We start from the raw sequence: 25,254 nt of genomic DNA on the forward strand, positions 1-25,254 counted from the left end.
ACGGGAGGCTGGTGGAGGGGGGCAGAGGGGGCGGGCGGGACGGGTTGGGGCGCGCGCTCCGGCGGCAGGAGGAGGCTAGAGTGGCGGCGGCGGCGGGGGAAACCCTAGCGGGAGCGGGAGGGAGCGGGATGTCTAATTTTAGCCCAGGACATGAGTTTGTGGAGTGAGGAACCCGCGGGGTATCCCTGCTGCTGCCGCCTCTGGTTGTTCATCTTTCGCCTTGCCTTCTGCCACATCTCCACCTCTGGAGCAGAAGCCTTAAGGATAGATTAGCTCCTTGTTATATACTCCCTCCCTCCGTCTAAACTAGTGTTAAAAAATGTCTTACACTATGGGACCGAGGGAGTACAAATTTACAAGCAGATTTTGTGTGGCCATTTATTTTCTCAAATCTAGGTTTTCCTTGTTTCTTTCCAATTTTATAATATATATGTCTAGTCTAAATCACTAAACTGAGCATAGCAGGGTCGTTCATGTGAAGACGTGGATTGGTTTCTCTTGATATTTGTCGAGGCGACCTCTTGGTATCTTGGAGCATGCACATGGTGCCCCCCTTCTTCCCCTGGGATAATTTGATTCAGCAACACTTCGCTTATTTCAGGACGCATGGTTATCCTGTGGTGCTTAGTCATCCAAGTTATGGATGCACAAGTCAACCAATTATTATTGTGCAAGGAGTCCATTACTCCGATAATCCACTTCTGAGCCCAGGCTTATCTGCACCAGCGCTGAAGAAACAAATTCAGTTTCTTATCAACTTGGTTCTATATTTGTTGATGGTCTTATCCAGGACGCTATATGGCTACATGGTGCATCATCAAGTGTGTGCTTTGTGCTAATTTTCTTCATTTCTTTTGCTTCCACAACTTCCTTCATTTTTAATGGCGTCCAATGAGGAGGAAAAGACATACATGATCATATTGTCAGAGACGTTATTTTTCTATGGTCCGTAGCAATGCCCGGATATTCTTCTATTTCGTAGCCACCCACGAATTTCAGTCGACATGCCTGAAAATCAAGTTTGGCAGCTGGCAGTTGTGGGCACGGACTAGTACTTGCAACGCATGGCCACCCACGAATTCAGTCGACGGACAGCACCGTGTACCATATCCAGCACCACTTATTGTTTTTGAGCCACACGTGTATAAGATACGATGCACCACCCAAACAGTTTTTGAGCCAAGCTAGAGCGTTGTCGTGTCACCCCAAAATTATTTCCTGCTGAGCTCTCGCGTCTGTGTACCCATAGTTACATATACCAGTATACCACCATGACGAAATGCTGGCTGCTGCTCCTCTTATTGGCGTTTATCTTGCCCACTGCGCGCGCGGCATGGTGCCATCCCGACGACCTCCGCGCGTTGCGGGGCTTTGCCGGGAACCTCAGCGGCGGGGGTGTCCTTCTTCGAGCCGCGTGGCGCGGCACTTCGTGCTGCAGCTGGGAAGGTGTGGGTTGCGATGGTGCCAGCGGCCGTGTCACGGCACTACGGCTCCCCGGGCATGACCTTGCGGGGCCCATCCCAGGAGCCTCTCTGGCGGGCCTCACGCGGCTGGAGGAGCTTTTTCTCGGCTCCAACTCTTTCACGGGATCACTTCCTGAGGCGCTCTTTGGCCTTGTTGGGCTGCAGAAGCTCTCACTCGAATCCAACGAGCTCACTGGCCAGCTGAGCTCGCGCCTCCACAAGCTTAAGGTCCTCACCTTGCTAGACTTGTCCATCAACCGCTTCTCCGGCCGCCTCCCAGATGACATGTTCTGTGACCTTACGTCACTAGAGCATTTGGTCATGCACTCCAACAACTTCTTTGGATCATTGCCGCCATCCCTATCGTCACTGTCATCTCTCCGTGAGCTCAGCCTCCGGAACAACTCCTTGTCTGGTGCGCTTGCCCGTGTCAATTTCTCTGGCATGCCACTTCTTGCTTCGGTTGACTTTGCCGCAAACTACCTCAATGGGTCACTCCCGACTAGCCTCGCGGATTGCAACGTACTCAAGTCGCTCAGCCTTGCCAGCAACCAACTGGTTGGCACCATTCCATTGTGGATTGGTGAACTTGACCACCTTCACTACCTGGATCTCTCAAATAATTCATTGGTTGGTGAGGTACCCAAGGGATTGACACTGCTCAAGGGTCTCACCGCCGCTGATCATTCACCGGGTATGGCTTTCACTAACATGTCATTTTATGTGAAGTGTAATAGAAGAACACTGCAACAACAAAAACCAAATGTCATAACTGGGACCAACAACTTTGTCAAATCTGGGGAGGGCAATGTTGTATCTGGGAATGACAACACTGTTGTATCTGGTGACAGCAACACCGTATCTGGGAGCGATAATACTGTCACATCTGGGGACAAGAATGTCCTAACTGGTAGCAACCATGTTGTATCTGGGAGCAACAATGTTGTATCTGAAAACGACCATGTCGTAAATGGGAATGGCAATACCGTATCCGGGGGGAACAATAAGGTAACCGGCAACAACAATGTTGTATCTGGGAGTGACCACGTCGTATATGGGAACGACAGAGTCGTAACTGGAGGTTAATGATCTGTTAGTGGGTTGATTATGTCTTCCCTGACAGAGCTCACATGTCCTTGTCCAAGTTCAGTGTGGCCCACAATCACTTATTGGGGCCAATCATAGTTTGTAACTTCATGGATATAGCATACCGTTTCCTACTCAAAATAAAAATTTCCCTGTAATATCTACAAAACTTTTACATAAATGTTGACCTGAACAGCAACGATGGCCTGCAACTGATGTAGACCAAGCATGTTTCCGTATGTACCGCTTTGCATCGTGGATGTCTAGATGTGGTGATTTTCTATCTCCTTCTCTGTGTTGTGTGACGCTTTCTTATTTTTGCTGACTGGGCTATGAATCATATACCCATCAATGTCAAATTTCAATGTTAGATGGAGTAGCAAATTACAACTACTTAATGCCAGCTAGTTGTACACTTATGTAGTGCAAGTTTCAATGTTACACGCATCAATGTCAAATGTTTGGATGAAGGTATATTGTTGGAAATATGCCCTGGAGGCGATATTAAATGTATTATTGTATTTCCATGTTCGTAATTAACTTTATATTATGTGCCTTAATTGCATTGACTCTTGAATATGAGACTTGGATGAAACTCATTGCATGTGTGGAAACATAAATAACAATATGATCCCTAGGCATGCCTATACAAGCTCATGCATTGACGATGATCATGTTTTCCTGATCATGGCCATTGTTATGATACTATGAGAACACCTTGTTATCAGAACAATGGAGTCGGGTAGTTTTATTCCTGCGAGAGGTCACATTGTTACTATGTTCTTGGTGTTTTCATATAAAGCGTTAACATTTACTTAGTTCCTTATGCCATGAGATATTGTATGCTAACATACTGGATAGTTACTTTGGGGTTACCGAAAGTCACTTCGTAACTAGATGTTAATAAAAGTAACTTACGGGTATACCAGAAATGTATGTCTCAGTATCGATAGCTCAAGACTGAGATTTTCTCAAACGATAGAGAGATACTCTATAGGCCCACTCGGTATTACGGTATCATTATCGTCTGGCTAGACACATGTGTTAAGATCACGGGATACCAGAATATAGATATACGAGTAAAGAGAACAAATCGGTAACAAGGATAAATGGTATAGTGATCAATGCGTCGATGACGAGGATACTGATAATATCTCACCTTGGTTTTGTAAGGTATTGTGAATCAAAGGGAATGGTATTCGGGAACAAAAGGTTCGCTCGAGAACTTCGTAAATAGGCGAGGGTTATCAAGGATGTCCAGATCCTGGTGCTAGTTGTTAACACGAAAGTGTTCGGTCATGTCCGCTTATTTCCAAACTTGTAGGGTCACACGCTTAACAGGTAGTAATTAATATGAGAACTAAAGTCTGAGAGAATGAGCACGAAAAGTGTTTTGGATGGATTCAGAAGTGTTTCGGTTGGTCCCAGAAGGGTTTCAGGAATTCCAGAAAGGTATAACATGTCCGAAAAAGTTTCGGATCTACATATGAAGAGTTTTCGGAAGGTTACAAAGAACTTTATTTTTTGGGGAAGAAGTTCCTCTTGGGCCGACCCAAGAGGGCAGCCCCTAATGGGCCAAAAGGTCCCAAAGTGGGATGCCCGAAAAGAAGGAAAGGGAGGAGGCTGAACCCTCTTTTGGGGGTCGAATCCTACTTGGGGTACAACCCCAATTCGGCCCCCTCCTCCTCCCAACGGGTAATACCACAACTCGTTGCGCCAATTGGCACAGGGACAAACTACAGCCCAAAAGTCAAGCAAACTATGTGAAACATAAAATGGAGGTCAAGTTAGCTATTTGAAGACCAATTATAACCATGGGCGCAAAGACGAACTGCAGCCAAGAGGGAGAAGCAACTAATGTATCTGATTTTTTGGTCAACTGTTTCAAGAATGTTTACCGTGAATGGACTAAAAATAGAGGAGCTCCCCATCCATCCAAGGGGCCAATTTTGAAATAAAGAAAAGAGTATTGTTTCATCCATTGCCCCATCCGTTGCCTCCTTGTGCCTGCAAGGTCTCCTCGCGTCAGGTCATCGGTATGAGCGTGTATCTGTACCAAGTTTCCTGCCACCCCACGATGGTCATTTATTTTCTAGCCTCAATGCTACGACACGATGGTTGTCAATTTTTTTTACCTATGTATGAAAAGGGCACTGGACAATTGTCGGGAAGGAGTGCAGTTTAGAAAATCAAATTTCTACTATGGGTCATCCTTGAGGCAAAGTTGATGGTCTCGAGGATAAGTATCATGGTTTGCACGTTCCAGTGGGACGCATGAAGGCAGGTAAGGTCCAGTCTACTAAAGATAAGTTCCTTAAGGGACTTTCTAATTGGATGGAGAAATATGTCTCGAGTGGGACTAATGAAACTCTTATTAAAACGGTTATCAAAGCCTTACCTACTTATGCTATGGGATCTTTAAATTTCTGGTGGGTTATGTGATGAGCTTTCCCAGGTGATCCGTAATTTCTAGTGGAGGGATGACAAGAGCAGGTGGAAAACTCATTGGTTAGCTTAAGATAAAACCGACAATGCTTATAGGACCCAGAGTTATGGGTTTTCGTGACCTTCGTTCATTTAACCAGGTTCTTTTGGCTAACTAGGCTTGGCATTTGTTGATCAAACCAAAGTATCTATGTGCGAGATTGCTAAACGCCAAATATTACCCTCACATGCATTTACTGGACACAATATTTCCTAAGGCTACCTCAACGTTGTGGGGAAGGTATTATATATGGCCTGGAGTTGTTGAAGGAAGGTGTTAGGGTCCAGGACGCCAGTAATGTGAATATTTGAAAAGATAATTGGCTTACCTGCAATCTAGGTCTTAAAATTATTGCAAAGTTAAATAGAACAAGATTAAAATTGACGGATGATCTTTTCTTTCTTAGAACAAGAAGATGAGATGTGAATCTTGTGAGACATTTGTTTTATCCACCTGTTGCCACGAGATTTCTAACCTTCGGATTCCTTATATGGGCGCGGACTTTGTGGCTTCACGTTATGAAAAATAGCGGTTTATTCTCAGTCAACAGTGCCTACAATCTTGCTCTTCTATTAAAGAAACATAATAGGATAATAGGCAATGCAGTGGGGTTGAATGGGGAGAGGAAATTGTGGAATGTCATTTAGAAAGCTAATGTGCCTCAGAATATTGAAGTTTTTGTGTGGCGTGTGTCATCTAATAGTCTGTCCGTCCAAGTTAATATGATGCCAGCCCGTTGTGCTATTTCTGGTATGTTGTTCCATTTGGGGTAATGCTTTTTTGAGATACATTTGCGGTAATGTTGATGAGGATATTTTCCATACTATTGTTTCTTGTACAAGGGCACGAGCTCTACGTATGGCTATTATAGAGGTTTGGGAGTTTCCTAAAGAGTAGGTTTTTGTTAACTCTGGTGGTCCAGATTGGTTGTTGGTCTTACTTGATAATGTGAGAAATATTGTGCGATTAGAGGTTTTTATTTTACCGAGAGCCCCACATCTAAAGAACAATGTGATATTTAGGGATGGACGAGGTCCATTTTGCACTTTGTTAATTTTCTAGATAGTTATAGGTCCTCTGTTGATGGCTTACATGGCACCTTGCTTGTTGGGTGTAATGGAAAGGGTAAACCAGTGATTGCTGAACACCAAACAAGTGCAACCACGCTGGAGGTTCATGATGATTGAATGCCCTCTCAGATGGATTGTGTAAAGATAAATGTGGATGCCAACTTTGTTGCTGAGCATGGCTCAAGTGCATGGTTTGTTGAGAGAGGATCGATCGGTGAGGTCCTTCTTTCCACACGGAATTCTCTTGTCGGCCCGCTCTAACTTGGAAAGAGCTAAGCTCCGTACATGTTTGGCATGCCTTTACATTGGACTTACCACACACTGTCCCATTGACCTGGGAACTGATTGTTTATTTGTGCACTCCTTTCTTCCTGACAATGCTAGGACATGCCTACCTTGATGGATTTAAGAAAAGTGCTTAGGATCATTTATCTGTTGCACAGTTTGAGCTTGGCTAGGATGAGGTGAGAGGCAAACAATGTTGCCCATTAGATTTGCGAAATTTGTTACGATCTTGGTTGGTTCAGATGGTTTGTTAATGAATAGTGTTTCGCCCTGCGTGGCGGCTACTGTTTTTCGATGATTGTAAGAACATGTTTTACTCTAAAAAAGAAAAGTTTTTATCATGCGCATGGGCGCAAGCTGGAAGCCAGCGCGACCATTCCCCAACCATCCCACACGCATGGGAGCTGGTTGGGTGCGGGAAGGGGAGCGAAGTGGGCGGGGCTACGAAGACGCGGAGCACAAATCACGATCGTTCGTTCGGCATCCGATGTCATGGAATGTCAGTGAACGAGAAGCTTGCAATTCAGCCGCGGGAATAGCAACCCCAGTACATTTGGCCCATTATTAGCTCATGCGGATGAAAGCAGTGCCTTAGACGGCCAGGGACGGCCGAGATGCACAATCCAACGACCTAAATCAGTGAAGGTGTGAGAGAGTTCGAAATGGGTTCGATTTTACCGTCCTTAATTACTGCTCCCTCCATCTGAAATTATTTGTCAAAGAAATAAATGTACCTAGACGTATTTTTCTTTTAGTTACATCCATTTTTACCCATTTTGCGACAAGTAATTTGGAACAGAGGGAGCGTCAGCGTGTGCGGGAGTGCGACTTAGTTTTTGGGTGTGCAGGAGTGCACGGGCGCACTCAAAAAAGTTAAATGACAACGACAAGTGCACAAGCGCAACTTATTTTTAGGCTGTGCACGAGCGCAACTTATTTAGGTGTGTCCCTGTAACAAAAATAATCTTTTTTAGTTGCGCACGGGGGCAAGTTGACCATCCACACACGAGAGAAATGCCCCAACCATCCCACCCGTGCGGGACCCAGGAGTCAGGCGCACGAGACCATCTTGGGCCGGAAGCCAGCACCTCCATTCCCCTTTCTTGCAGCAGAGGAAAGAAACGCGCCCCACCGCATCATCCGCGCCGTCCCTTCGAGATCCGACGGCCCCGATCCACCGGCCCGGCCCACTTAACACCCACCCCGCTCTTCCTCCCGCACCCCTATTCCCCATCCCTCCGCCCGCCTCCTCCTCCTCCGCATCCCATTCTCCCCCAAATCGGCCGAGTAAACCCTAGCTAAACCCCGACCTCCGCCGCCGGCGAGCGAGATGAACTTCAAGGGCGCCAGGATGCCGAGCGCGCCGGCGGGCGCGGGCGCGCTGGTCAAGCTCGGGCTGCTCGGCGGCGCCGCGCTCTACCTCGGCAACAAGACCCTCTACAACGTCGAGGGAGGCCACCGGGCCATCGTCTTCAACCGCCTCGAGGGGATCAAGGACAAGGTAGCCGCCGCCCCCTCCCCTCCCACGGATCCGCGGATCTCGGCCGCCGGTGACGCGCGCGACGGATTTTGCTTGCTCCCTGCTGTTTTTCTGCGCGATTTATCGGGTCCCTTACGCGTTTGATTTCTGGGGCGGGTCCGTCCAGGTCTACCCCGAGGGGACTCACATCGTCATCCCGTGGTTCGAGAGGCCCATCATCTACGACGTCCGCGCGCGACCCAACCTCGTCGAGAGCACCTCCGGGAGCCGGGATCTCCAGATGGTAACCTCCTCCTGTCCTGATCCCTTCCCACCGCCCGATTTACTGCTTATGTGCGGGCCAAATCCATGCCTGGGACCGACCAAGGGGTCTGCTTTTAGTTGGACATGTTGTTGATATTCTGCAAGTGTAGCCTGTACGAGTCTTATTTGTTGATATTTGTTGATACTCTGCTCATGTGAAGTGATTAGCTAGCAATTTGGACCGAGTCTGGTACATGTAAAACGGTTCTGGCATTGTCATTTCTGCGCATACTCTCTAACTGTAGCCTGCGAGGCGATTGAGCACATCTGAATTGTTTGCCAATTTGGATAGGTGGGTGGAATCTGGTACATATCAGGTGTTTGTCATTTTCATTTCTGAGTCTCCAGTTACTGCGACATCAGCTGTTATGGCATACCTAGCATTGGTGGAGTCAATTTTTATTGACTCATTGGATTTTAATGCAACCCATACCAGCTGTCTATGAAATCTTACAGCATTGTATGTAGCCTCTTTCCTGTCTAGTGTCTACTGCCTATTAATAATCATTTTAGTTCATTTGCTTTTAATCAATTAGCACTGGTCACCATTATGTATTGCCTGTCAATAAGCATTCAACTCATTTGCTTTTAATCTGTTAGGTTGTCATTATATATTGCCTGTCAATAATCATTTCAACTCATTTGCTTTGAATCTGTTGACAGCAGTCACAAGTACTTTTTTGTTGCTTCATCATTATCTGTTGCCATGTTGATTTAAGACAACTAGCTGATGCGGAGCAAGTTATATCATTCTGACTATGTGAATTTGTTAGTGTTCACGCACTTCTTTTGAACTGCAGTTCCTTGCATGTATTTGATTCCACTTCATAATTTGGACAGGTGAGAATTGGTCTTCGTGTTCTTACACGACCCATGCCAGAGAGACTACCAACTATGTACAGGACCCTGGGGGAGAACTACAATGAGAGAGTGTTGCCTTCGATCATTCATGAAACACTCAAAGCTGTGGTTGCCCAATACAATGCCAGTCAGCTAATCACACAGAGAGAGGTACAGCTTTGCCATGTTTGCTGTGTGTTTCCATGCTATAGCAGATTATATCTGGTCTTGCTTGGAATATGTTACTGACCTTTATTTAATGGCAGGCTGTGAGCAGGGAGATCAGGAAGATTCTGACAGAGAGGGCGAAGAACTTCAACATCGCTCTGGATGATGTGTCCATTACCAGTCTAAGCTTTGGTAAAGAGTTCACTCATGCCATTGAAGCCAAACAGGTTGCTGCTCAGGAAGCTGAGCGTGCCAAGTTCATTGTTGAGAAGGCTGAGCAAGACAAGAAAAGTGCAATTATCAGGGCACAGGTAAGCAAAACGGGACTAGATATTTCTCTTTCGCACTACTAAACCTTCTTATCCTGTTTACTGTTTCAATCGTAGTTACTAGAGGCATATTGCAAGTGTTCTTGATGTCTTCATAGATTCATCATATATCGCGTTAAACTTGTTGAGTTTTGGTAGCGCATTTGAGCCAAACACTGGTAGAAATGTACATCCATTTGTTACGTTTATGGTACATGGTTTCCATATGGCTTCACCTATATTCAGGCTTCCAGTGGTAGTTAGTAGAGGCATATTGCTAGTGTTGTTTAAGTCTCCAAATCATCATATATGTCCCTGCATTTGCTGAGTCTGGGAGCACTTGAGCCTGACTCTATTAAATTTCTACATTTCATATGATGATTGGATTGCTATGTCCATAGTTTTGTTTTAGACTTCCAGTGGCATGTTATTATGACTGAACGTAGTTTCAGACTTCCAGTGGCATGTTCGTATGACTGAACATAGTTTCAGGCTTCCGGTGCTATGTTCATATGACTGAATATAGTTTCAGACTTCCAGTGCTATGTTCATATGACTGAATTTAGTGTCAGACTAAACATTTTCTATGTTCCAGTGGTAGTTAGTATGGGCATACTGCTAGTGTTGTTTATATCTTAGCTCTGTACATTTCTTTACATTTTTTCTGAGTTTGGTGGCACTTGCGTAACACTAGCTGTACATTTGAGTTTGTTTAATTTTAGAGCACCGCACCTGATTCAAACGCTGATTGATGCGCCTTTGTGTTTGGTATCTGAACAGGGAGAGGCAAAGAGTGCAGAGCTGATTGGCAATGCCATCGCCAACAACCCTGCTTTCGTGGCGCTCAGGCAGATTGAAGCCGCCAGGGAGATCGCCCACACCATTGCAGCCTCCAACAACAAGGTGTTCCTCGACTCGGGTGACCTGCTGCTTGGGCTCCAGTCGCTCAAGATGTTGAACAACAACAACAAGAAATGAGACCGTCTCCTGTAACGCATGTTGCGGCTGCCGCCAGCCTTGTCTACATGGAAGAAGAGTACTTTTGAGAGGAACGAACGCTTAGTTTCTAGCATTCCCGACCCGAAAACAAGAAAGACGCCCTTGCTACTGTGAATTATTTGTGCACTTTTCAAGTGAACCTGTCAGCTGCTACCGCTGTGCGTAGCTTATAACGTCTGGGCGGTTATGTGGTGATTATATTGGCCTTTTCATGTTCATCTTGGCTTGTTTCTTTCATGGTGCGCATTTCATTGGTTATGCGAGTTCTCTGAGCCACCTTGCTTAGTTTGCTTGCGGAACGTCATTGCTTCTGGTGCCTTCTATTTTAGGGCCTGTTCTGATGCCTTATGGCTTCTGAAAACTTCTCACGTGCGCATGATGCACTCACGTGCGGGATTGCCGATGCACTCACGTGCGCATAATGGTGGGCCGGCACATGTAGAAGATTGCTTCACGACATGTCACCGGTTTCCCCCTAGGCTTGGGGCGTGTTTGGTTGCCCGCACCGAGCCCAACCAGGCCTGCGCGGGAAGGGAGAGACATGTTTGGTTGCGCGGGAAGGGAGAGACCTGTTTGGTTGCCTGGTTTTCCTGTTGGGCCTGCATCGCACGCTTCTCAAAGCAGCTCAGAGCCTGGCTCGTTGGAAACCCTCGGACCGGCAGTTTCTCGCGAATCAGGCTGAGTGCGGCGCGAGGTCGCTGGGCAGGAGCGAGGCGCGGGCGAGGGGGGATGGCGGGAGATGGAAATCTGGCGCGCCGCCCCGACGCCAAATTAGCCTCACCCCCTTTCACTCGCTCACCCATAGCCACTGCCCCCCTTTATTCTTCACTGCCTCACCACCGGCGGCGGCTGTGATTTCATATCTGCGCGATAGGCGGCGGCGGTGGAAGAGGCGGCGGCGTTTGCGGCTGATCTAGTGCTCCCCTTGCTGTTGGCCACCGTCTGGTTGACCTACTCTGTGCCATGGCTCCCCCTACGCCGTCCTCGTCTCCGATGCCGGTAAGCAGCACCCCTCCCCCTTTGTTAGCTCAGTGGTTAGGCCTTTAAGCTAGGTGTAGGATCGATTTCCCACTGAACGAACCGTCGATGTCGACTAGGTTATGGACGCACGGATGAGGCTGATAATCCAGGCAGCAGCACTGATTAGTGTGATTCAGGCATGGGTCATGTTCATGCACCAGAGAGCTGTTCATCGTGCTGGGAGACCGTTGATCCGCTATGGTCCATTGTCTCCCCAGGAACAGGAGAGGATCCAAAATCTGAACTACATCTACAACTGCAATGACGCCGAGGCTCTATGGATGCTTAGAATGAAAAGAGCACCATTTGCCAGGCTTGTCGAGACCTTCAAGAGCAGGGGCCGTTACAAGATAGCATCAACATCAGTGTCGAAGAGCAAGTGGTCATGTTCCTTCATGTTGTTGGCCATAACCAGAGGTTCAGGGTCATTCACAACACGTTCAGGAGGTCAATGGAGACCATCTCTAGGTACTTCAAGCAGGTGCTTTCTGCTGTTGGGGAGCTTAGAGGAGAGATGATCAGGAGACCATCTTGCCAGACTCCACCAAAGATTCGCGGAAGCCCAAGATGGTATCCATACTTCAAGGTGAGCATTGACAATATACACTTTTCATGGCTTGATATGCTTGTATTGTGCAAGTTCAGCACTAACACAGGCTAGTGATGCCATTTTCAGGACTGCATTGGGGCAATAGATGGTACTCATGTCACTGCCAGAGTTCCTAGGTCACAGTCTGCAGCATACAGGGGGAGGAAGCACTACACAAGCCAGAATGTGCTTGCTGCTGTTGACTTTGATCTGAGGTTCACATATGTGCTGGCTGGCTAGGAGGGGTCAGCGCATGATGCAAACATTCTCACTGACAGCATGAGTCGACCTGATGGGATCAACATCCCCGACGGCAAGTTCTACCTTGGAGATGCTCGCTATGCATGTCGGCCGGGTGTTCTTCCACCCTTCAGGAAAACTAGGTACCATCTCAACGAGTTCTCTGGTAGGAACTTTCCTAGGACTGCACAGGAGCTGCTTAATCTCAGACACTCCAGCCTTAAGAGTAACTGTTGAGAGGGCATTTGGAGCTCTGAAGAATAGGTTTTAGATCCTGGATCAGAAGCCATTCCACCCATACCCCACTCAAGTTAAGCTAGTTCTTGCTTGTTGCATTCTGCATAATTGGATCCTCCAGTGGGGCTTTGATGAACACGTGCCTGAGGAGGAAGAGGTCGAGCCTGACGATGTTGTTAGCTCTGGCCATGGTGTGGAGGCATTTGACAATGACGGTTGGAAGAACAAAAGGTTGGAGTGGGCAGAGGCAATGTGGCTTAACAGAGGTCAGTGCAGGATTTGAAGAAGAGGAAGAAGAAATAGCAGCAGCAGAAGCACAGAAGAAGAGGAAGAAGAAGCAGCAGCAGAAGGAGCAGAAGCAGAAGAGGAAGATGAAGAGGAAGATGAAGCAGCAACACCGATGAACTATCCCCTATTTAGCCAATGGCTCTTAATAATTTGATCTGTCATTTGATTGTAGTTAGGATGAACTGTCATTTGTTTAACTAGCTGGCACTATGTTCAGATTGTGTGTGGTAAGGTCACCACTAGATAGAAGTGGTGACAACACCTTATGCAGGTTGCAACCAAACACACGCTGGTCAAACATGTTTATCGCATGCAACTAGGGGCATGCAGGCAACTAAACTATGTGCATCTGGGATTTTTTGGCCTGCATCCCCTCAAACCGGCTCAATAGAGCCAGGATCGTCGGGCCAGGCTGAATCGGCAATGTAACCAAACACGCCTTTGATAACCCGTCGCGGTTGACTGGGAAACGTTGACTTACTATGGAAGGTGAATTTACATTAATGGACTGTAGGTGTGCATATCCAGACATGAAAGGGTTGTATCCATTTCGAATCCAGGCCATATAATTGCTTGATGCTCAAGAGTGCTTAGGTTGAAAAGAGTTTTCTATGTCCGACCTAATGCTCGATTTAGAATTCTATAACAAAAAAAATCCAATTAATCTATCTCACCTATATTATGAAGCAATTAATCTATCTCACCTATATTACGAAGCAGCTGTAGGGCCTGATTGCGAAGTGAAAAAGAACGAAAAAAATTTGATTTTTTTCGTGGATTCAAAAATGTTCATGGATTTCAAAAAAGTGCACAAAGCTTTAAAACATTTCATGATTTTGAGAAAAAATTTGAAAAAAGTTCATTGAATTTGGAAAACAGTTCACAAAAATTGAAGAAAGTTCATCAAATTTTGAAAATGTTCATGGATTTTGAAAAATAGTTAAAAGAATCTGGAAAATGTTCATCGAATTTGGAAAAATCATTAATTTTGAGAAAAAGTTCATCTAAATTTAAAAAGTTCATTGATTTTGAAAGAAAAGTTCATTGAATTTGATTTTTTTAATCTAATTTGAAAAAAGTTCATCAATTTTGAAAAAAAGTTCGTTAAGTTTAAAAAAAGTTCATGCATTTTGAGAAAAGAAGAAAAACAATAATAATAAATAAGTAAAGAAAAAGGAGAATGTAAAGAAATATTAATGAAAAGAAGCAGAAAAAGAAAGAAAAAACCAAACAAAAACCGGTCAAGGAAAAACTGCAAATGATAAAAGGAAAAGAAATCCGGCTGGAAGCTTCCACGAACCGCGGGAAGAATAAATAAATAAATAAAATTCTAGGCACAAGTGTTGCGATGTCCCTAATGGTTAGCTTGCTTATATTTGAACGTAGCGATCGCGAGTTTGAATCTGTCGCGCGGGCCGGTCCAGCTTGGAAAGGGGGTGTTCACCGGTTTAGAAAAACATTTTCACTAGTACATAAGGAGCAAGAAATGCCGTTAATTTGTTCTTTGCTCTTCGTTTCAGGCAAAAAAATTAGTGAACTGTAGGTTGTGCAGTTCAAAAGTAAGATTTATTTGAAGTCATACCTCGTAAAGTTTTACCAATTTTATAGAAAAAACATCTATATTCACAAAATGAAATCAATATCATTAGATGCATTATGAAATTAACTTTCATATTGTATAACTCTAGTATTGTACATGTCGATATTTTTTAAATAGATTTGATCAAACTTTACTAAGTTGATTTTAGACCAATCTTTTATGCGAAGAAGAAATTGAGTGTGTAAGCTATTTGATTTGACGTCGAGGAGATCATAAAATTCTTTTGAATTATATATAACAAAACATGTATGGATCATTCGACCTACAGAGCTTATATTTACTACGCTCAGACACTTAGTGGCTTTTTTATTTTTTTAGGTGCTTTCTTTTTTAAGTTTTATTAGGGTTTGTGCCATGCTAAGAAGGCGAGGAGGCGGCGATTCTTGAAGATGGAATAAGGTTCTTCCAGACTAGCCCTAGTCCTGGTGATGCTTCCATCATCGTCAGAGGGCGTGTGGAGATATGTCTCCAACGGATCTCGTGGGATCTGATCGGCGTTTGTCTTCAGCGGATCCGCCTGGATCCGGTCTTCGTACGTCTACGTCTGTGTGTATGCACGTTGAATCTTTTAGATCTACGCTTCTTTTCATTGGTGATGGTTGCTGTTCTGGTGCGCTGGTTATATGAAGCCTTAGCACGACAACTTCCCGACTGTCTACTGCAATAATATTTGCCCGGCTCCGACAAGGGAGGGGCGATGCCCGCTCCTGTGTTTGTAGTCGTCGCTATGCGGTCTACGGAATTTGATGTAATTTTTATTTTTGGTGTTCTTGGCACTAACTTGACAGTTGATGAATAGATATAAATTTTGCTCTCAAAAATATATATTTACTACACTCCTGGCGTGATAAAAAAATAGATCATTAAACAATTGGGCCCGCGTGTCAAGGAGCACCTCGGTTGTTGTTCCCCGATCGACTCTGCTCCAGCGCCCAAGGCGTCCTCCTCCACCCCGCGTACCCACGCGCCGCCGCCAAGCCCCAGAGCACCGCTCGACCTCCTCCACACCATGATCGATCAGGTACTCGAATTCTCGAACACAAACAAGCCCTAGGAGTAGGCTGATGGTGAATTAATTCTAGTCCTAGATGACGACTGCTTTGGATGAGATTTCTCTGCCGCCGCTGACCCATCGTGCTAGGATTGTTCCACTGTTCAATTTGGTTCTGTGATAATCGGCAACGCTACAAATATGGCTTCTGGGGGAGTCACTCCTAAGATTATAAGGTGCAACGGCCGCCCTGGATTCTCCGAGGCGAAAATATAAGCATGGCCGCCTCTCCTTTTTGGCTATTACCAGTTGTTCATCCAGCCTCTCTTGTTCATAATTTGTCATACAAGCCCATTGAATTTCTTATTATACAAATATTTATCCTCTAATAAGCATGCGCAACCAATTCTTCTCACATGGATAATCTTTTGTCCTTCTCTGTTTTGCGCAGTTAGTGCTTTGAACTAGTTTTGAATTCCCCCGCAAAAGAACTACTTTTGAATTATTATTATTTTGAACAGAGAACTACTTCTGAATTGATGAATACAAGAACTCAGTAACTAAACAGATTCATAATTTCGCAGCAACCAAAAGAGGAAGATAGACTCAGCATGCTGACAGATGATATTTTACTGTCCATCTTGGCGAGAGTCGATGTACGAACTGCTGCACGGACAAGTGTGCTGTCTACACAGTGGAGGCGCCTTCCTTGGTTGCTGCCCGAGATCAGCATTAATGCCAAAAAATTCCTACCAGTTCCAGGCCAAAACCCTATCGAGGCGAAGAATATGGAGGAAGCAATGGCCTCTCTAACCAAAGCAACCAGGAGTTTCTTGGTTAACCGGCATAGAGAAACCAGCATCTTTACTCTGCACCTTAAGATCTACCCGATCAACACTTTCTTGTGCGAAGTCGGCCCACTGGTAAGTGACACAGTAGAGAGTGGTTTGTTGAAAGAATTGGATCTCGCCATTCTTGATAAGATAGATCTTTGGGAGTCAAATTTTGAGGAGGAGGATATGCTACAACGAGCCCAAAATATAGATAATTTCTTCAGTATCTACCCTATTGTGCTCCATTGCCTCACAAGACTCTCTCTATACAATGTACGGATTGACAAATTGGATATGCACCATCTGTTGCTTGAGTCCTGCAAGCAACTTAAGCATCTAGGCCTCTCTCGGTGTGATACTGGTGATCACTCTCTGTTTACGATTGATGCACCAAACTCAAAACTCTGTGTTCTAGAACTCACCAATTGTCGTTTTGAGAGACTTGAGTTGGTCTGCCTTCCAAAATTGGAGAAGCTCAGATGGGACACTTGGGTATCTCACAATGTTCCTTTGACCTTTGATTTTATCCCATCTCTTAGGGAACTAGAATTCGTATATGATGCGACATTTGGTCAACGTGAATTGAAATTAAGCGAGCTTCTACATGGAACCACTTGCATACATACTCTCACACTGGATTTTGTTGGAGAAAATGTAAGTTGTAGTTTGTTTCTGCCAAGTATACATATTCTTTCCATTTTGTGTTCACGTTGTTGCATCTTTCAGAGGTACGTTGTATATGTGTTTACCTATGATACAGAATCAACATAGTACAAGTTATTTGATAATCTCAACACTTTGCTTGAGAATTCTACACTTATTTTTTAATCCTCTGATCAGCTTTGGATTCAACCTGAAATGAAGAAACTCCTTCCTGCATTCAATAAGCTAAGGAAGCTGTCCGTGTGTGGCATCTTTGTTGAATTTGACCTTTTATGGATGACAGCTTTTCTTGTGGCGGCACCATGTATCGAAATATTACATATTGAGGTGATGTCTTTTTGTCAATGTTTCCCTCCTTAACTATATTGATTTTGTTTCCTTCTCAACATTTAGAGCTTAAGATAGTTTTTTCACTTTAATTGAAAATGATTTTTTAAAGCTTACATATGTATTGAATTGATCACACAAATACAGGTATGGGAACATACATGTGATTTTGGATGAAAAAAAATCAGACAGTGGTACCCTGAAAGAAGGACTCCTCACTGGGAAATGCACTTTGGTGGCTCCAAGAACTCGCTTTTGAAAGAGCTAGAATTTATTGGCTTTAGGTCACTACAACATCAATTTACGTTTATAAGATCCATTCTAGAGCGAGCCCCCAACATGCAGAGGATAGTTCTGAAAGGAGACGAGCAATGCGAAAATTGTGATGCTCTTGATACACCACCTCGTCTTTCAAAATTTCCAAAGAAGAATGAAGAGCAAGAAATAGTGGTTAAGCGAATTCGAGATGGCATATTCTCAACGCAGATATTTTTTGATGAATAAGAAGATGCTATAAATAGCTAAAGATGGCATATTTTCTGGCAAAACAATATGTTATATTTAGGCTGTAATAAACTCCATGTCAGGGTGGTATTATATGGTAGTGAATTTCCCAAATTTCCTGTTGTGAATTTGATTTTATATTTGTGGAAAGATGCAACTAAACATGCATGACCGTTTCAAGGATGCCTGCAAACTTACTTTCTCGTGTTTCAGTTTCACCGGCCACAAGATAGCTCAATGCCTAGGCCATCAATCGAACTATAGTTAGCTTTGAGTATTAGGCCCAATAGGGTTCATACACACGCCCTCTCGTGAAACATGAAGTTACACATGCCGACTCACTCACTCACATGTACAGTATACATGATACATGGGGCAACCGACTCTGTTGTGATACATGCCAAATAAATTCTTTCTCCGTCCAATAAAATGTCTTACATTATGAGACGGAAGGAGCAGTTAACAAAACAAGATAGCGTATCTCCTAAGAATCTCTCCTTTAATCTCCCAATTGACTCTGTTGTGATACATGCACGTACGTTAACCGAACAAAGAATGGAAATGTATAGAAGATAGATTTGAAAAAAAATTGAGCTGCTGGAAGGGCAAGCTCATGTCTTACAGAGGAAGGCTGGTGTTGATTAACTCGGTTTTGACGAGTTTGCCAATGTTCCTCCTATCTTTCTTTGAAGTACCGGTAGGGGTACGGAAAAGATTGAACTTTTACAGATCCTGTTTCTTCTGGCAAAGCGATGAAGCCAAGAAGAAATATAGACTAGCTAGATGGGATATTATGTGTAGACCCAAAGACCAGGGCGGGTTAGGGATCGGGAATTTAGAGGTAAAGAATAGATGTTTGCTTAGCAAATGGTTATACAAATTATCGACGGAGACCAAAGGCATGTGGGTACAAATCTTACGGAATAAATACCTGCATATATACTAAGACTTTGGCCCAGGTGAATGCAAGACCAACAGACTCACCCTTTTGAAAAGGGTTAATGAAGATAAAAGTAACTTTCTTTCAGCGGGTGAAGTTCCTAATTGGTAGTGGTACTTCTACTAGGTTCTGGGAGGACACTTGGCTAGAGGAGACGCCCCTGGCCTTACAATACCCCTCTATATAATATTGTGCAACGTAAGAAAGATTATGTCGCCATTAAACTCAGTACGACTTAATATCCAATTTAGGAGATCTCTTGTAGGGGAACGTTGGAATGCTTGGTTACACCTGGTACGTAGGTTGATGGATGTTCAACTTTCAGATCAGGCGGATACAATTAGTTGAAAATTAACCACGAATGGAGTATTCTCTGTCAAATCCATGTATTTGGACTTAATTGATTCCAGGCCATTGTCGAGGTCTTTGCACATATGGAAAATTAAAGTTCCACTCCGCATCAAGATCTTTATGTGGTTTGTCCACAAAGGAGTCATCTTGACCAAAAATAATCTGATGAAAAGGAATTGGGTCGGTCAATCTAGATGTTGTTTTTGTGATCAAAACGAGACAATTAAACACCCCTTTCTCGAATGTCCACTTGCAAAACTGTTATGGCGATCCATTCATATAGCTTTTAACGTTTTGTGTGTGAATATTTTAACATTAATCCTCCAACGAGTATAAACACGTTATTTGGGACGTGGCTTAATGGGGTAGACATGCACACAGCTAAACATATTCGGATAGAGATATGTGCACTATTATGGGCTATATGGAACACGCGATATGATATGATTTTTAATGGGCAAAATTCACTATTTTTTTGCAGGTTATCTACAGAGCTACAACCTGGATCCGTATGTGATCGTTACTCACTCATGCGGACTACATGGAGCTTATGGTTATTGGGTGCAGTCGATGGGAGACGGTTGCACGGGCTATCTTCAGCCGATTTGGATGGCGAGCTAATAATAGGCTAGGTGTGTAGGCATCGTAGCCTGTTTTTTAAGCCGGATGTGACGCTTTCTTGCCGGGTGTGACGTTTTACAGTTTTGTTTATCTTTCTTGCTCAAATTTTGAGTTTCCGTGAAATTTAAGACCTTGTTTTGATTTTAATAATATGGCTGCATGCATCGATTGATGCAAAGGCAGGAGGTAAGCCTCCTTCAAAAAAAAAAGACATGCACATACGTACCTAGGATAGGAGAGGCAACGTGCATGGCTAACAATGACCGGTCAGCCTCCTGATTGTCGTGGTGACGGTCTAAGGTGGGAATCCATCCCAGATGTCCACTGGCGCTACTCCGGCCCAGCTTGAAGCACTGGCTGGTGTGACTCCCAAAATATTCATCATCAATATGGTGATTGAAACATCAATTCACGTCCGGGGTAAAAACCTTTGTCCGGACGTTTATTGGCCGGGCACAACAGCAACGAATGTGTGTCATTAACTTTTTTTTTTTGCGGGATAGTGTGTCATTGAATTGTCAAAAGCGTTGTCTCCTTGTTGATGTGTAATCTGCAGTGGTTGGTCTTGGCAACTAGGATGAGAATCCTTTTCCATGGCATCTTCGACCGGATGTGGTAACGGTGGTGCGAGGACGTTTATCTTTGTTGAGTATTATAATGATTATTAGGAAGTATATGATAGAATAGAGTTTTTTTTCTGCCTTGTCTTGTACTTCAAGTTGGCTATTGTACTCTTATATATATGCCCACGAGGCTCAAGCAATAAACAACAATTTCACTAATCCCTCTCTATTCCTTCTAACGTGGTATCAGCCTAATCTCGACCCAAACCCTAGCCGCCGCCACCTGTTCCGCACCGCGCCGCCCCCCAGGCGGTCGATCTCCATGATCGTCACCAGGGGCCGCGCCGCCCGTACTAGGGTTCGCCCACCACTCCCATCGTTTCAATCCTCCTCCCCGTCACCTTCTTATCCATTTCCCGCAGCCACTCGTTCCCTTCTCTCTCCCACTGTCCCACACCACGTCTAGACCCCAGATCTCTGCCGGCCTTTTTCCTTCTCTCCGCTGCCACTCCAGGCCCGCAACCAGCAACATGCTACGGCAGGATCCCTACCCACGTGAGGTGGCGCTAGCCTTCTCCGCTGTAGTGCACACTGACCTCGCCACACACACACACACTCTCTCTCTCTCTCTCTCGTATAACTTTAGTATAGTAGATGTCATTATATATCCCATAAATTTATTTTCTGTATCGTATAAGTTTAGTATAGTAGATCTTGAAATCTTTTCATATTAAATATTATCAAACTTTACGAATTGTGACTTCAGACAATTCATATATGAAGGTAAAATTGACCGGAGAGAGTAACTGTTGGTATTTTTAAATATAAATTTGGTCAACTCTACTAAGTTCGACTTCTGAGAAATCTTATATGCAGAATAAAAAGAAATGGAGGCGAATACCTAAGCTATTTGAGTTGAGGTCTAGATCCAAAACATGTATGGAACATTGGAACTGCAAGTACAGAGCTTTTTATATTAACGCTCCTCGGGAGATAAAAAAAAGATCATTAAACAACTGGGCCCGCGTGTCAGGAGTACCTTGGTTCTTCTTCCTCGATCGACTCTGCTCGCTCAAGGCCTCCTCCGCCCACGCACCTACGCGCCGCCGCTTCGTCCGGCGACCTCCTCGCCGCAATTCTCCCACCAAAACCCTAAACACAAGAGCACCGCTCGACCTCCTCCAAACCATGATCGATCAGGTACTCGAATTCTCGAACCCAAACAAGCCCTAGGAATATGATGATTGTGAATTGTAGATCACGGCTGCTTTGGATGAGATTTCCCTGCTCCCCCTCACCCATCGTGCTAGGATTGTTCTACTGTTGAATTTTCTCGACAAGAATATAAGCATGGCCGCCTCGCCCTTTTGGCTATTACCAGTTGTTCATGAGCCTATCTGTTCTTGATTTGTTGTAGAAGCCCATACAATTACAGGACTGGTTGGACCCCCCCTCCCCCCGCCCCAAGGCTCTCGCGTCGCCCCTCGTGGGCGACTCGAGGGCGACCGAAACCCTAGCGCCTCGAACCCTCCTCCCCCCTCTCCTCCTCCCCGCCGCCGCTCGAGGACTCCGCCGGCCCTGCTGTGCGGCCTCCCATGAAGGTGGCGGCGAGGCTCTGCTGCCCTGCCTCGTCGCAGGGGGCTCCGGAAGCCGGGGCGGCGGCCCCGGGTGGAGATGGCGGCGCGGATCTCGCCGGTGGATGGCGTCGCGGGAGCTGGCCGTTCCTTCCGGCCGTGTGGGCGGCGGTAGGGCGGTGGAGGTCCTCCGTGGCTGCGGGATGCTCCGGTGGTTCCACCGGATCTCTGGATCCTGGCCTCCTCCCCTTGCTTCAGCTCGCTCGGCCAGATCTGGCTTTTGGGCGTGGGGCGGTGGGAGCTCTGGAACGGGGGAAACCCCTGGTCTACTTCGCGTTGACCTCGACGGCGTCGGCGCTGCTGCGCCGGTCCCCTCCCGAGGGCGCGTCGAGTTTCCAATCTCGTCTCCTCTCTTCCTCCCCCGCGTTCCCAGGTGAAAGCCTTGGCCTTTTGGGCCGGACGACGGCGGCGTTCCAGCGGCGTGTTCCTCCTTGGAGGCGTCGTCCTAGGGATGGGCGGAGGTTGCGGCTGTGGTGTTTGGTGCATGGTGGCGGCGGCGGTGCGCTGCTTTCTAGGCCACCGGTGATGTGGGAGGCGATTGGCTGTCCGCATCCTTCAGTGGTTCTTGTCTGGTACCACCGTGGGCTGTTGGCCGGTGTTCGGCGTCCTCGTGTAGTGGCACGGTATGGACGTAGGGGAGACGCTTTCTCCTCTCCAACATTGGCTCCTTTGGGTCGACGACAGAGCCGGGTTTCTCTCCATGCGGCTCAGCCTCTCCCGTCCACTTTCGTCGGCGTCTCTGGTTGGCCTCTGCTCTGCCGTTTTTGCCGCGGTGGGCGCTCCGGCGGCTTGACTGTGGTTTCTTAGTGTAGGCGATGGCGTTTGCAGCTTTGCTATGCGTAGCTCCTGGTTTCAAGCGTGTTTCGCCTGCGATACTTCAGTTTTTGTCAAGTTTTGACCTTTGTAATCAGCTCCTTTGTATCCTAGCCGGTTGATGGCTTCATTAATCTAAAGTCGGGCTCCATGCCTTTTCTCTAAAAAAGCCCATACAATTACTTATCATACAAATATTTATCCGCCCCACTCCGTAGCAAAAAAAGATCAGCTTAGTTGTGCGTTTCCCTAATGATTTGGCTCAGTTTGAACTAACTTCTAATTCTCGGTTTATCGTCTTGCCCAGTTCTGATACATTTCCCTCCTGGGATTTGCTGGAGCTGGGAGTAGTTCTGTCGTTTTTTTCTTTCTCTTTGTAGCTTCGAACATCATGGTTTTCCTTAATGAAAATCCGAAGGGGTGAAAGCCCTTCTTTTATCAAAAAAAAAACTAACTTCTAATTTTGGCGGGCTTATGCGGGACGCCGCCCTGCCCCCCCCCCCCCCCGAGGGCGCGTCGAGTTTCCAATCTCGTCTCCTCTCTTCCTCCCCCGCGTTCCCAGGTGAAAGCCTTGGCCTTTTGGGCCGGACGACGGCGGCGTTCCAGCGGCGTGTTCCTCCTTGGAGGCGTCGTCCTAGGGATGGGCGGAGGTTGCGGCTGTGGTGTTTGGTGCATGGTGGCGGCGGCGGTGCGCTGCTTTCTAGGCCACCGGTGATGTGGGAGGCGATTGGCTGTCCGCATCCTTCAGTGGTTCTTGTCTGGTACCACCGTGGGCTGTTGGCCGGTGTTCGGCGTCCTCGTGTAGTGGCACGGTATGGACGTAGGGGAGACGCTTTCTCCTCTCCAACATTGGCTCCTTTGGGTCGACGACAGAGCCGGGTTTCTCTCCATGCGGCTCAGCCTCTCCCGTCCACTTTCGTCGGCGTCTCTGGTTGGCCTCTGCTCTGCCGTTTTTGCCGCGGTGGGCGCTCCGGCGGCTTGACTGTGGTTTCTTAGTGTAGGCGATGGCGTTTGCAGCTTTGCTATGCGTAGCTCCTGGTTTCAAGCGTGTTTCGCCTGCGATACTTCAGTTTTTGTCAAGTTTTGACCTTTGTAATCAGCTCCTTTGTATCCTAGCCGGTTGATGGCTTCATTAATCTAAAGTCGGGCTCCATGCCTTTTCTCTAAAAAAGCCCATACAATTACTTATCATACAAATATTTATCCGCCCCACTCCGTAGCAAAAAAAGATCAGCTTAGTTGTGCGTTTCCCTAATGATTTGGCTCAGTTTGAACTAACTTCTAATTCTCGGTTTATCGTCTTGCCCAGTTCTGATACATTTCCCTCCTGGGATTTGCTGGAGCTGGGAGTAGTTCTGTCGTTTTTTTCTTTCTCTTTGTAGCTTCGAACATCATGGTTTTCCTTAATGAAAATCCGAAGGGGTGAAAGCCCTTCTTTTATCAAAAAAAAAACTAACTTCTAATTTTGGCGGGCTTATGCGGGACGCCGCCCTGCCCCCCCCCCCCCCCCCCCCCCCCCACACACACACACACTTGTATCTAGATACAAACAATTCTTGTCGCATGGATAATCTTTTGTCCTTCTGTTTTGCGCAGTCAGTGCTTTGAACTACTTCTGAATTTTTGTTTGAACATCTACTTCTGAATTGATGAATATAGGAGTTCATTAACTAAATAGATTCATAATTTCGCAGCAACCAAAAGAGGAAGATAGACTCAGCATGCTGACAGATGATATTTTACTGTCCATCTTGGCGAGAGTCGATGTACGCACTGCTGCACGGACAAGTGCGCTGTCAACACAGTGGAGGCGCCTTCCTTGGTTGCTGCCCGAGATCAGCATTAATGCCAAAAAATTCCTACCAATTCCTGGCCTCAACCCTATAGAGGTGAAGGACACGGAGGAAGCAATGGCCTCTCTAACCAAAGCAACCCGGAGCTTCTTGGGTAACCGGCATAAAGAATCCAGCATCTCTACTCTGCATCTTAAGATCTACCTGATCAACACTTTCTTGCGCGAAGTTGGCCCACTCATAGGTGCTGCAACTGACAGTGGTTTGTTGAAAGATTTGGATCTCACCATTCTTGATGAGGTAGATGCTTTGGACCGTAGTGAGGAGGATATGCTGCAGCGAGCTCAAGAAATAGATGCTTTTTTCATTGCCTACCCTAGTGTGCTCCACTTCCTCACAAAGCTCTCCCTATACAATGTACGCATTGACAAATTGGATACACACCATCTGTTGTTTGAGTGCTGCAAGCAACTTAAGCATCTATGCCTCTCTCGGTGTGATACTGGTGCTCACCCTCCGTTTAAGATTGATGCACCAAACTCAGAACTCCGTGTTCTAGAACTCGCCAAGAGTCGTTTTGAGAGACTTGAGTTGGTCTGCCTTCCGAAACTGGAGAAGCTCGGATGGAATATTTGGGAATCTCACGAAGCTCCTTTGGCCTTTGAATTTGTCCCGTCTCTTGGGGAACTAGAATTCATATGTGATGCGATGTGTGGTCAACCTGAATTTAAATTAAGCGAGCTTCTACGTGGGACAACTT

At 45.9% G+C, this 25,254-nt stretch overlaps 2 protein-coding genes across 2 annotated transcripts; both read left to right on the forward strand.

Annotated features, from left to right (window-relative positions):
- Positions 1 to 1,221: 1,221 nt before the first annotated feature.
- LOC109782726 (uncharacterized) lies at positions 1,222 to 3,025 on the forward strand. The gene has a single exon (XM_020311924.3). The coding sequence runs from the start codon at positions 1,272 to 1,274 to the stop codon at positions 2,547 to 2,549; it is 1,278 nt and encodes a 425-aa protein (XP_020167513.1). The 5' UTR covers positions 1,222 to 1,271; the 3' UTR covers positions 2,550 to 3,025.
- A 4,571-nt stretch (positions 3,026 to 7,596) lies between these two features.
- LOC109752992 (prohibitin-1, mitochondrial) lies at positions 7,597 to 10,705 on the forward strand. The gene is made up of 5 exons (XM_020311920.3): positions 7,597 to 7,890; positions 8,036 to 8,152; positions 9,013 to 9,183; positions 9,279 to 9,491; positions 10,269 to 10,705. The coding sequence occupies exons 1-5, from the start codon at positions 7,720 to 7,722 to the stop codon at positions 10,464 to 10,466; spliced, it is 870 nt and encodes a 289-aa protein (XP_020167509.1). The 5' UTR covers positions 7,597 to 7,719; the 3' UTR covers positions 10,467 to 10,705.
- Positions 10,706 to 25,254: the final 14,549 nt, after the last annotated feature.

Source organism: Aegilops tauschii, chromosome 5, assembly GCF_002575655.3.
Source record: "Aegilops tauschii subsp. strangulata cultivar AL8/78 chromosome 5, Aet v6.0, whole genome shotgun sequence".
Lineage (NCBI taxonomy): Eukaryota > Viridiplantae > Streptophyta > Magnoliopsida > Poales > Poaceae > Aegilops > Aegilops tauschii.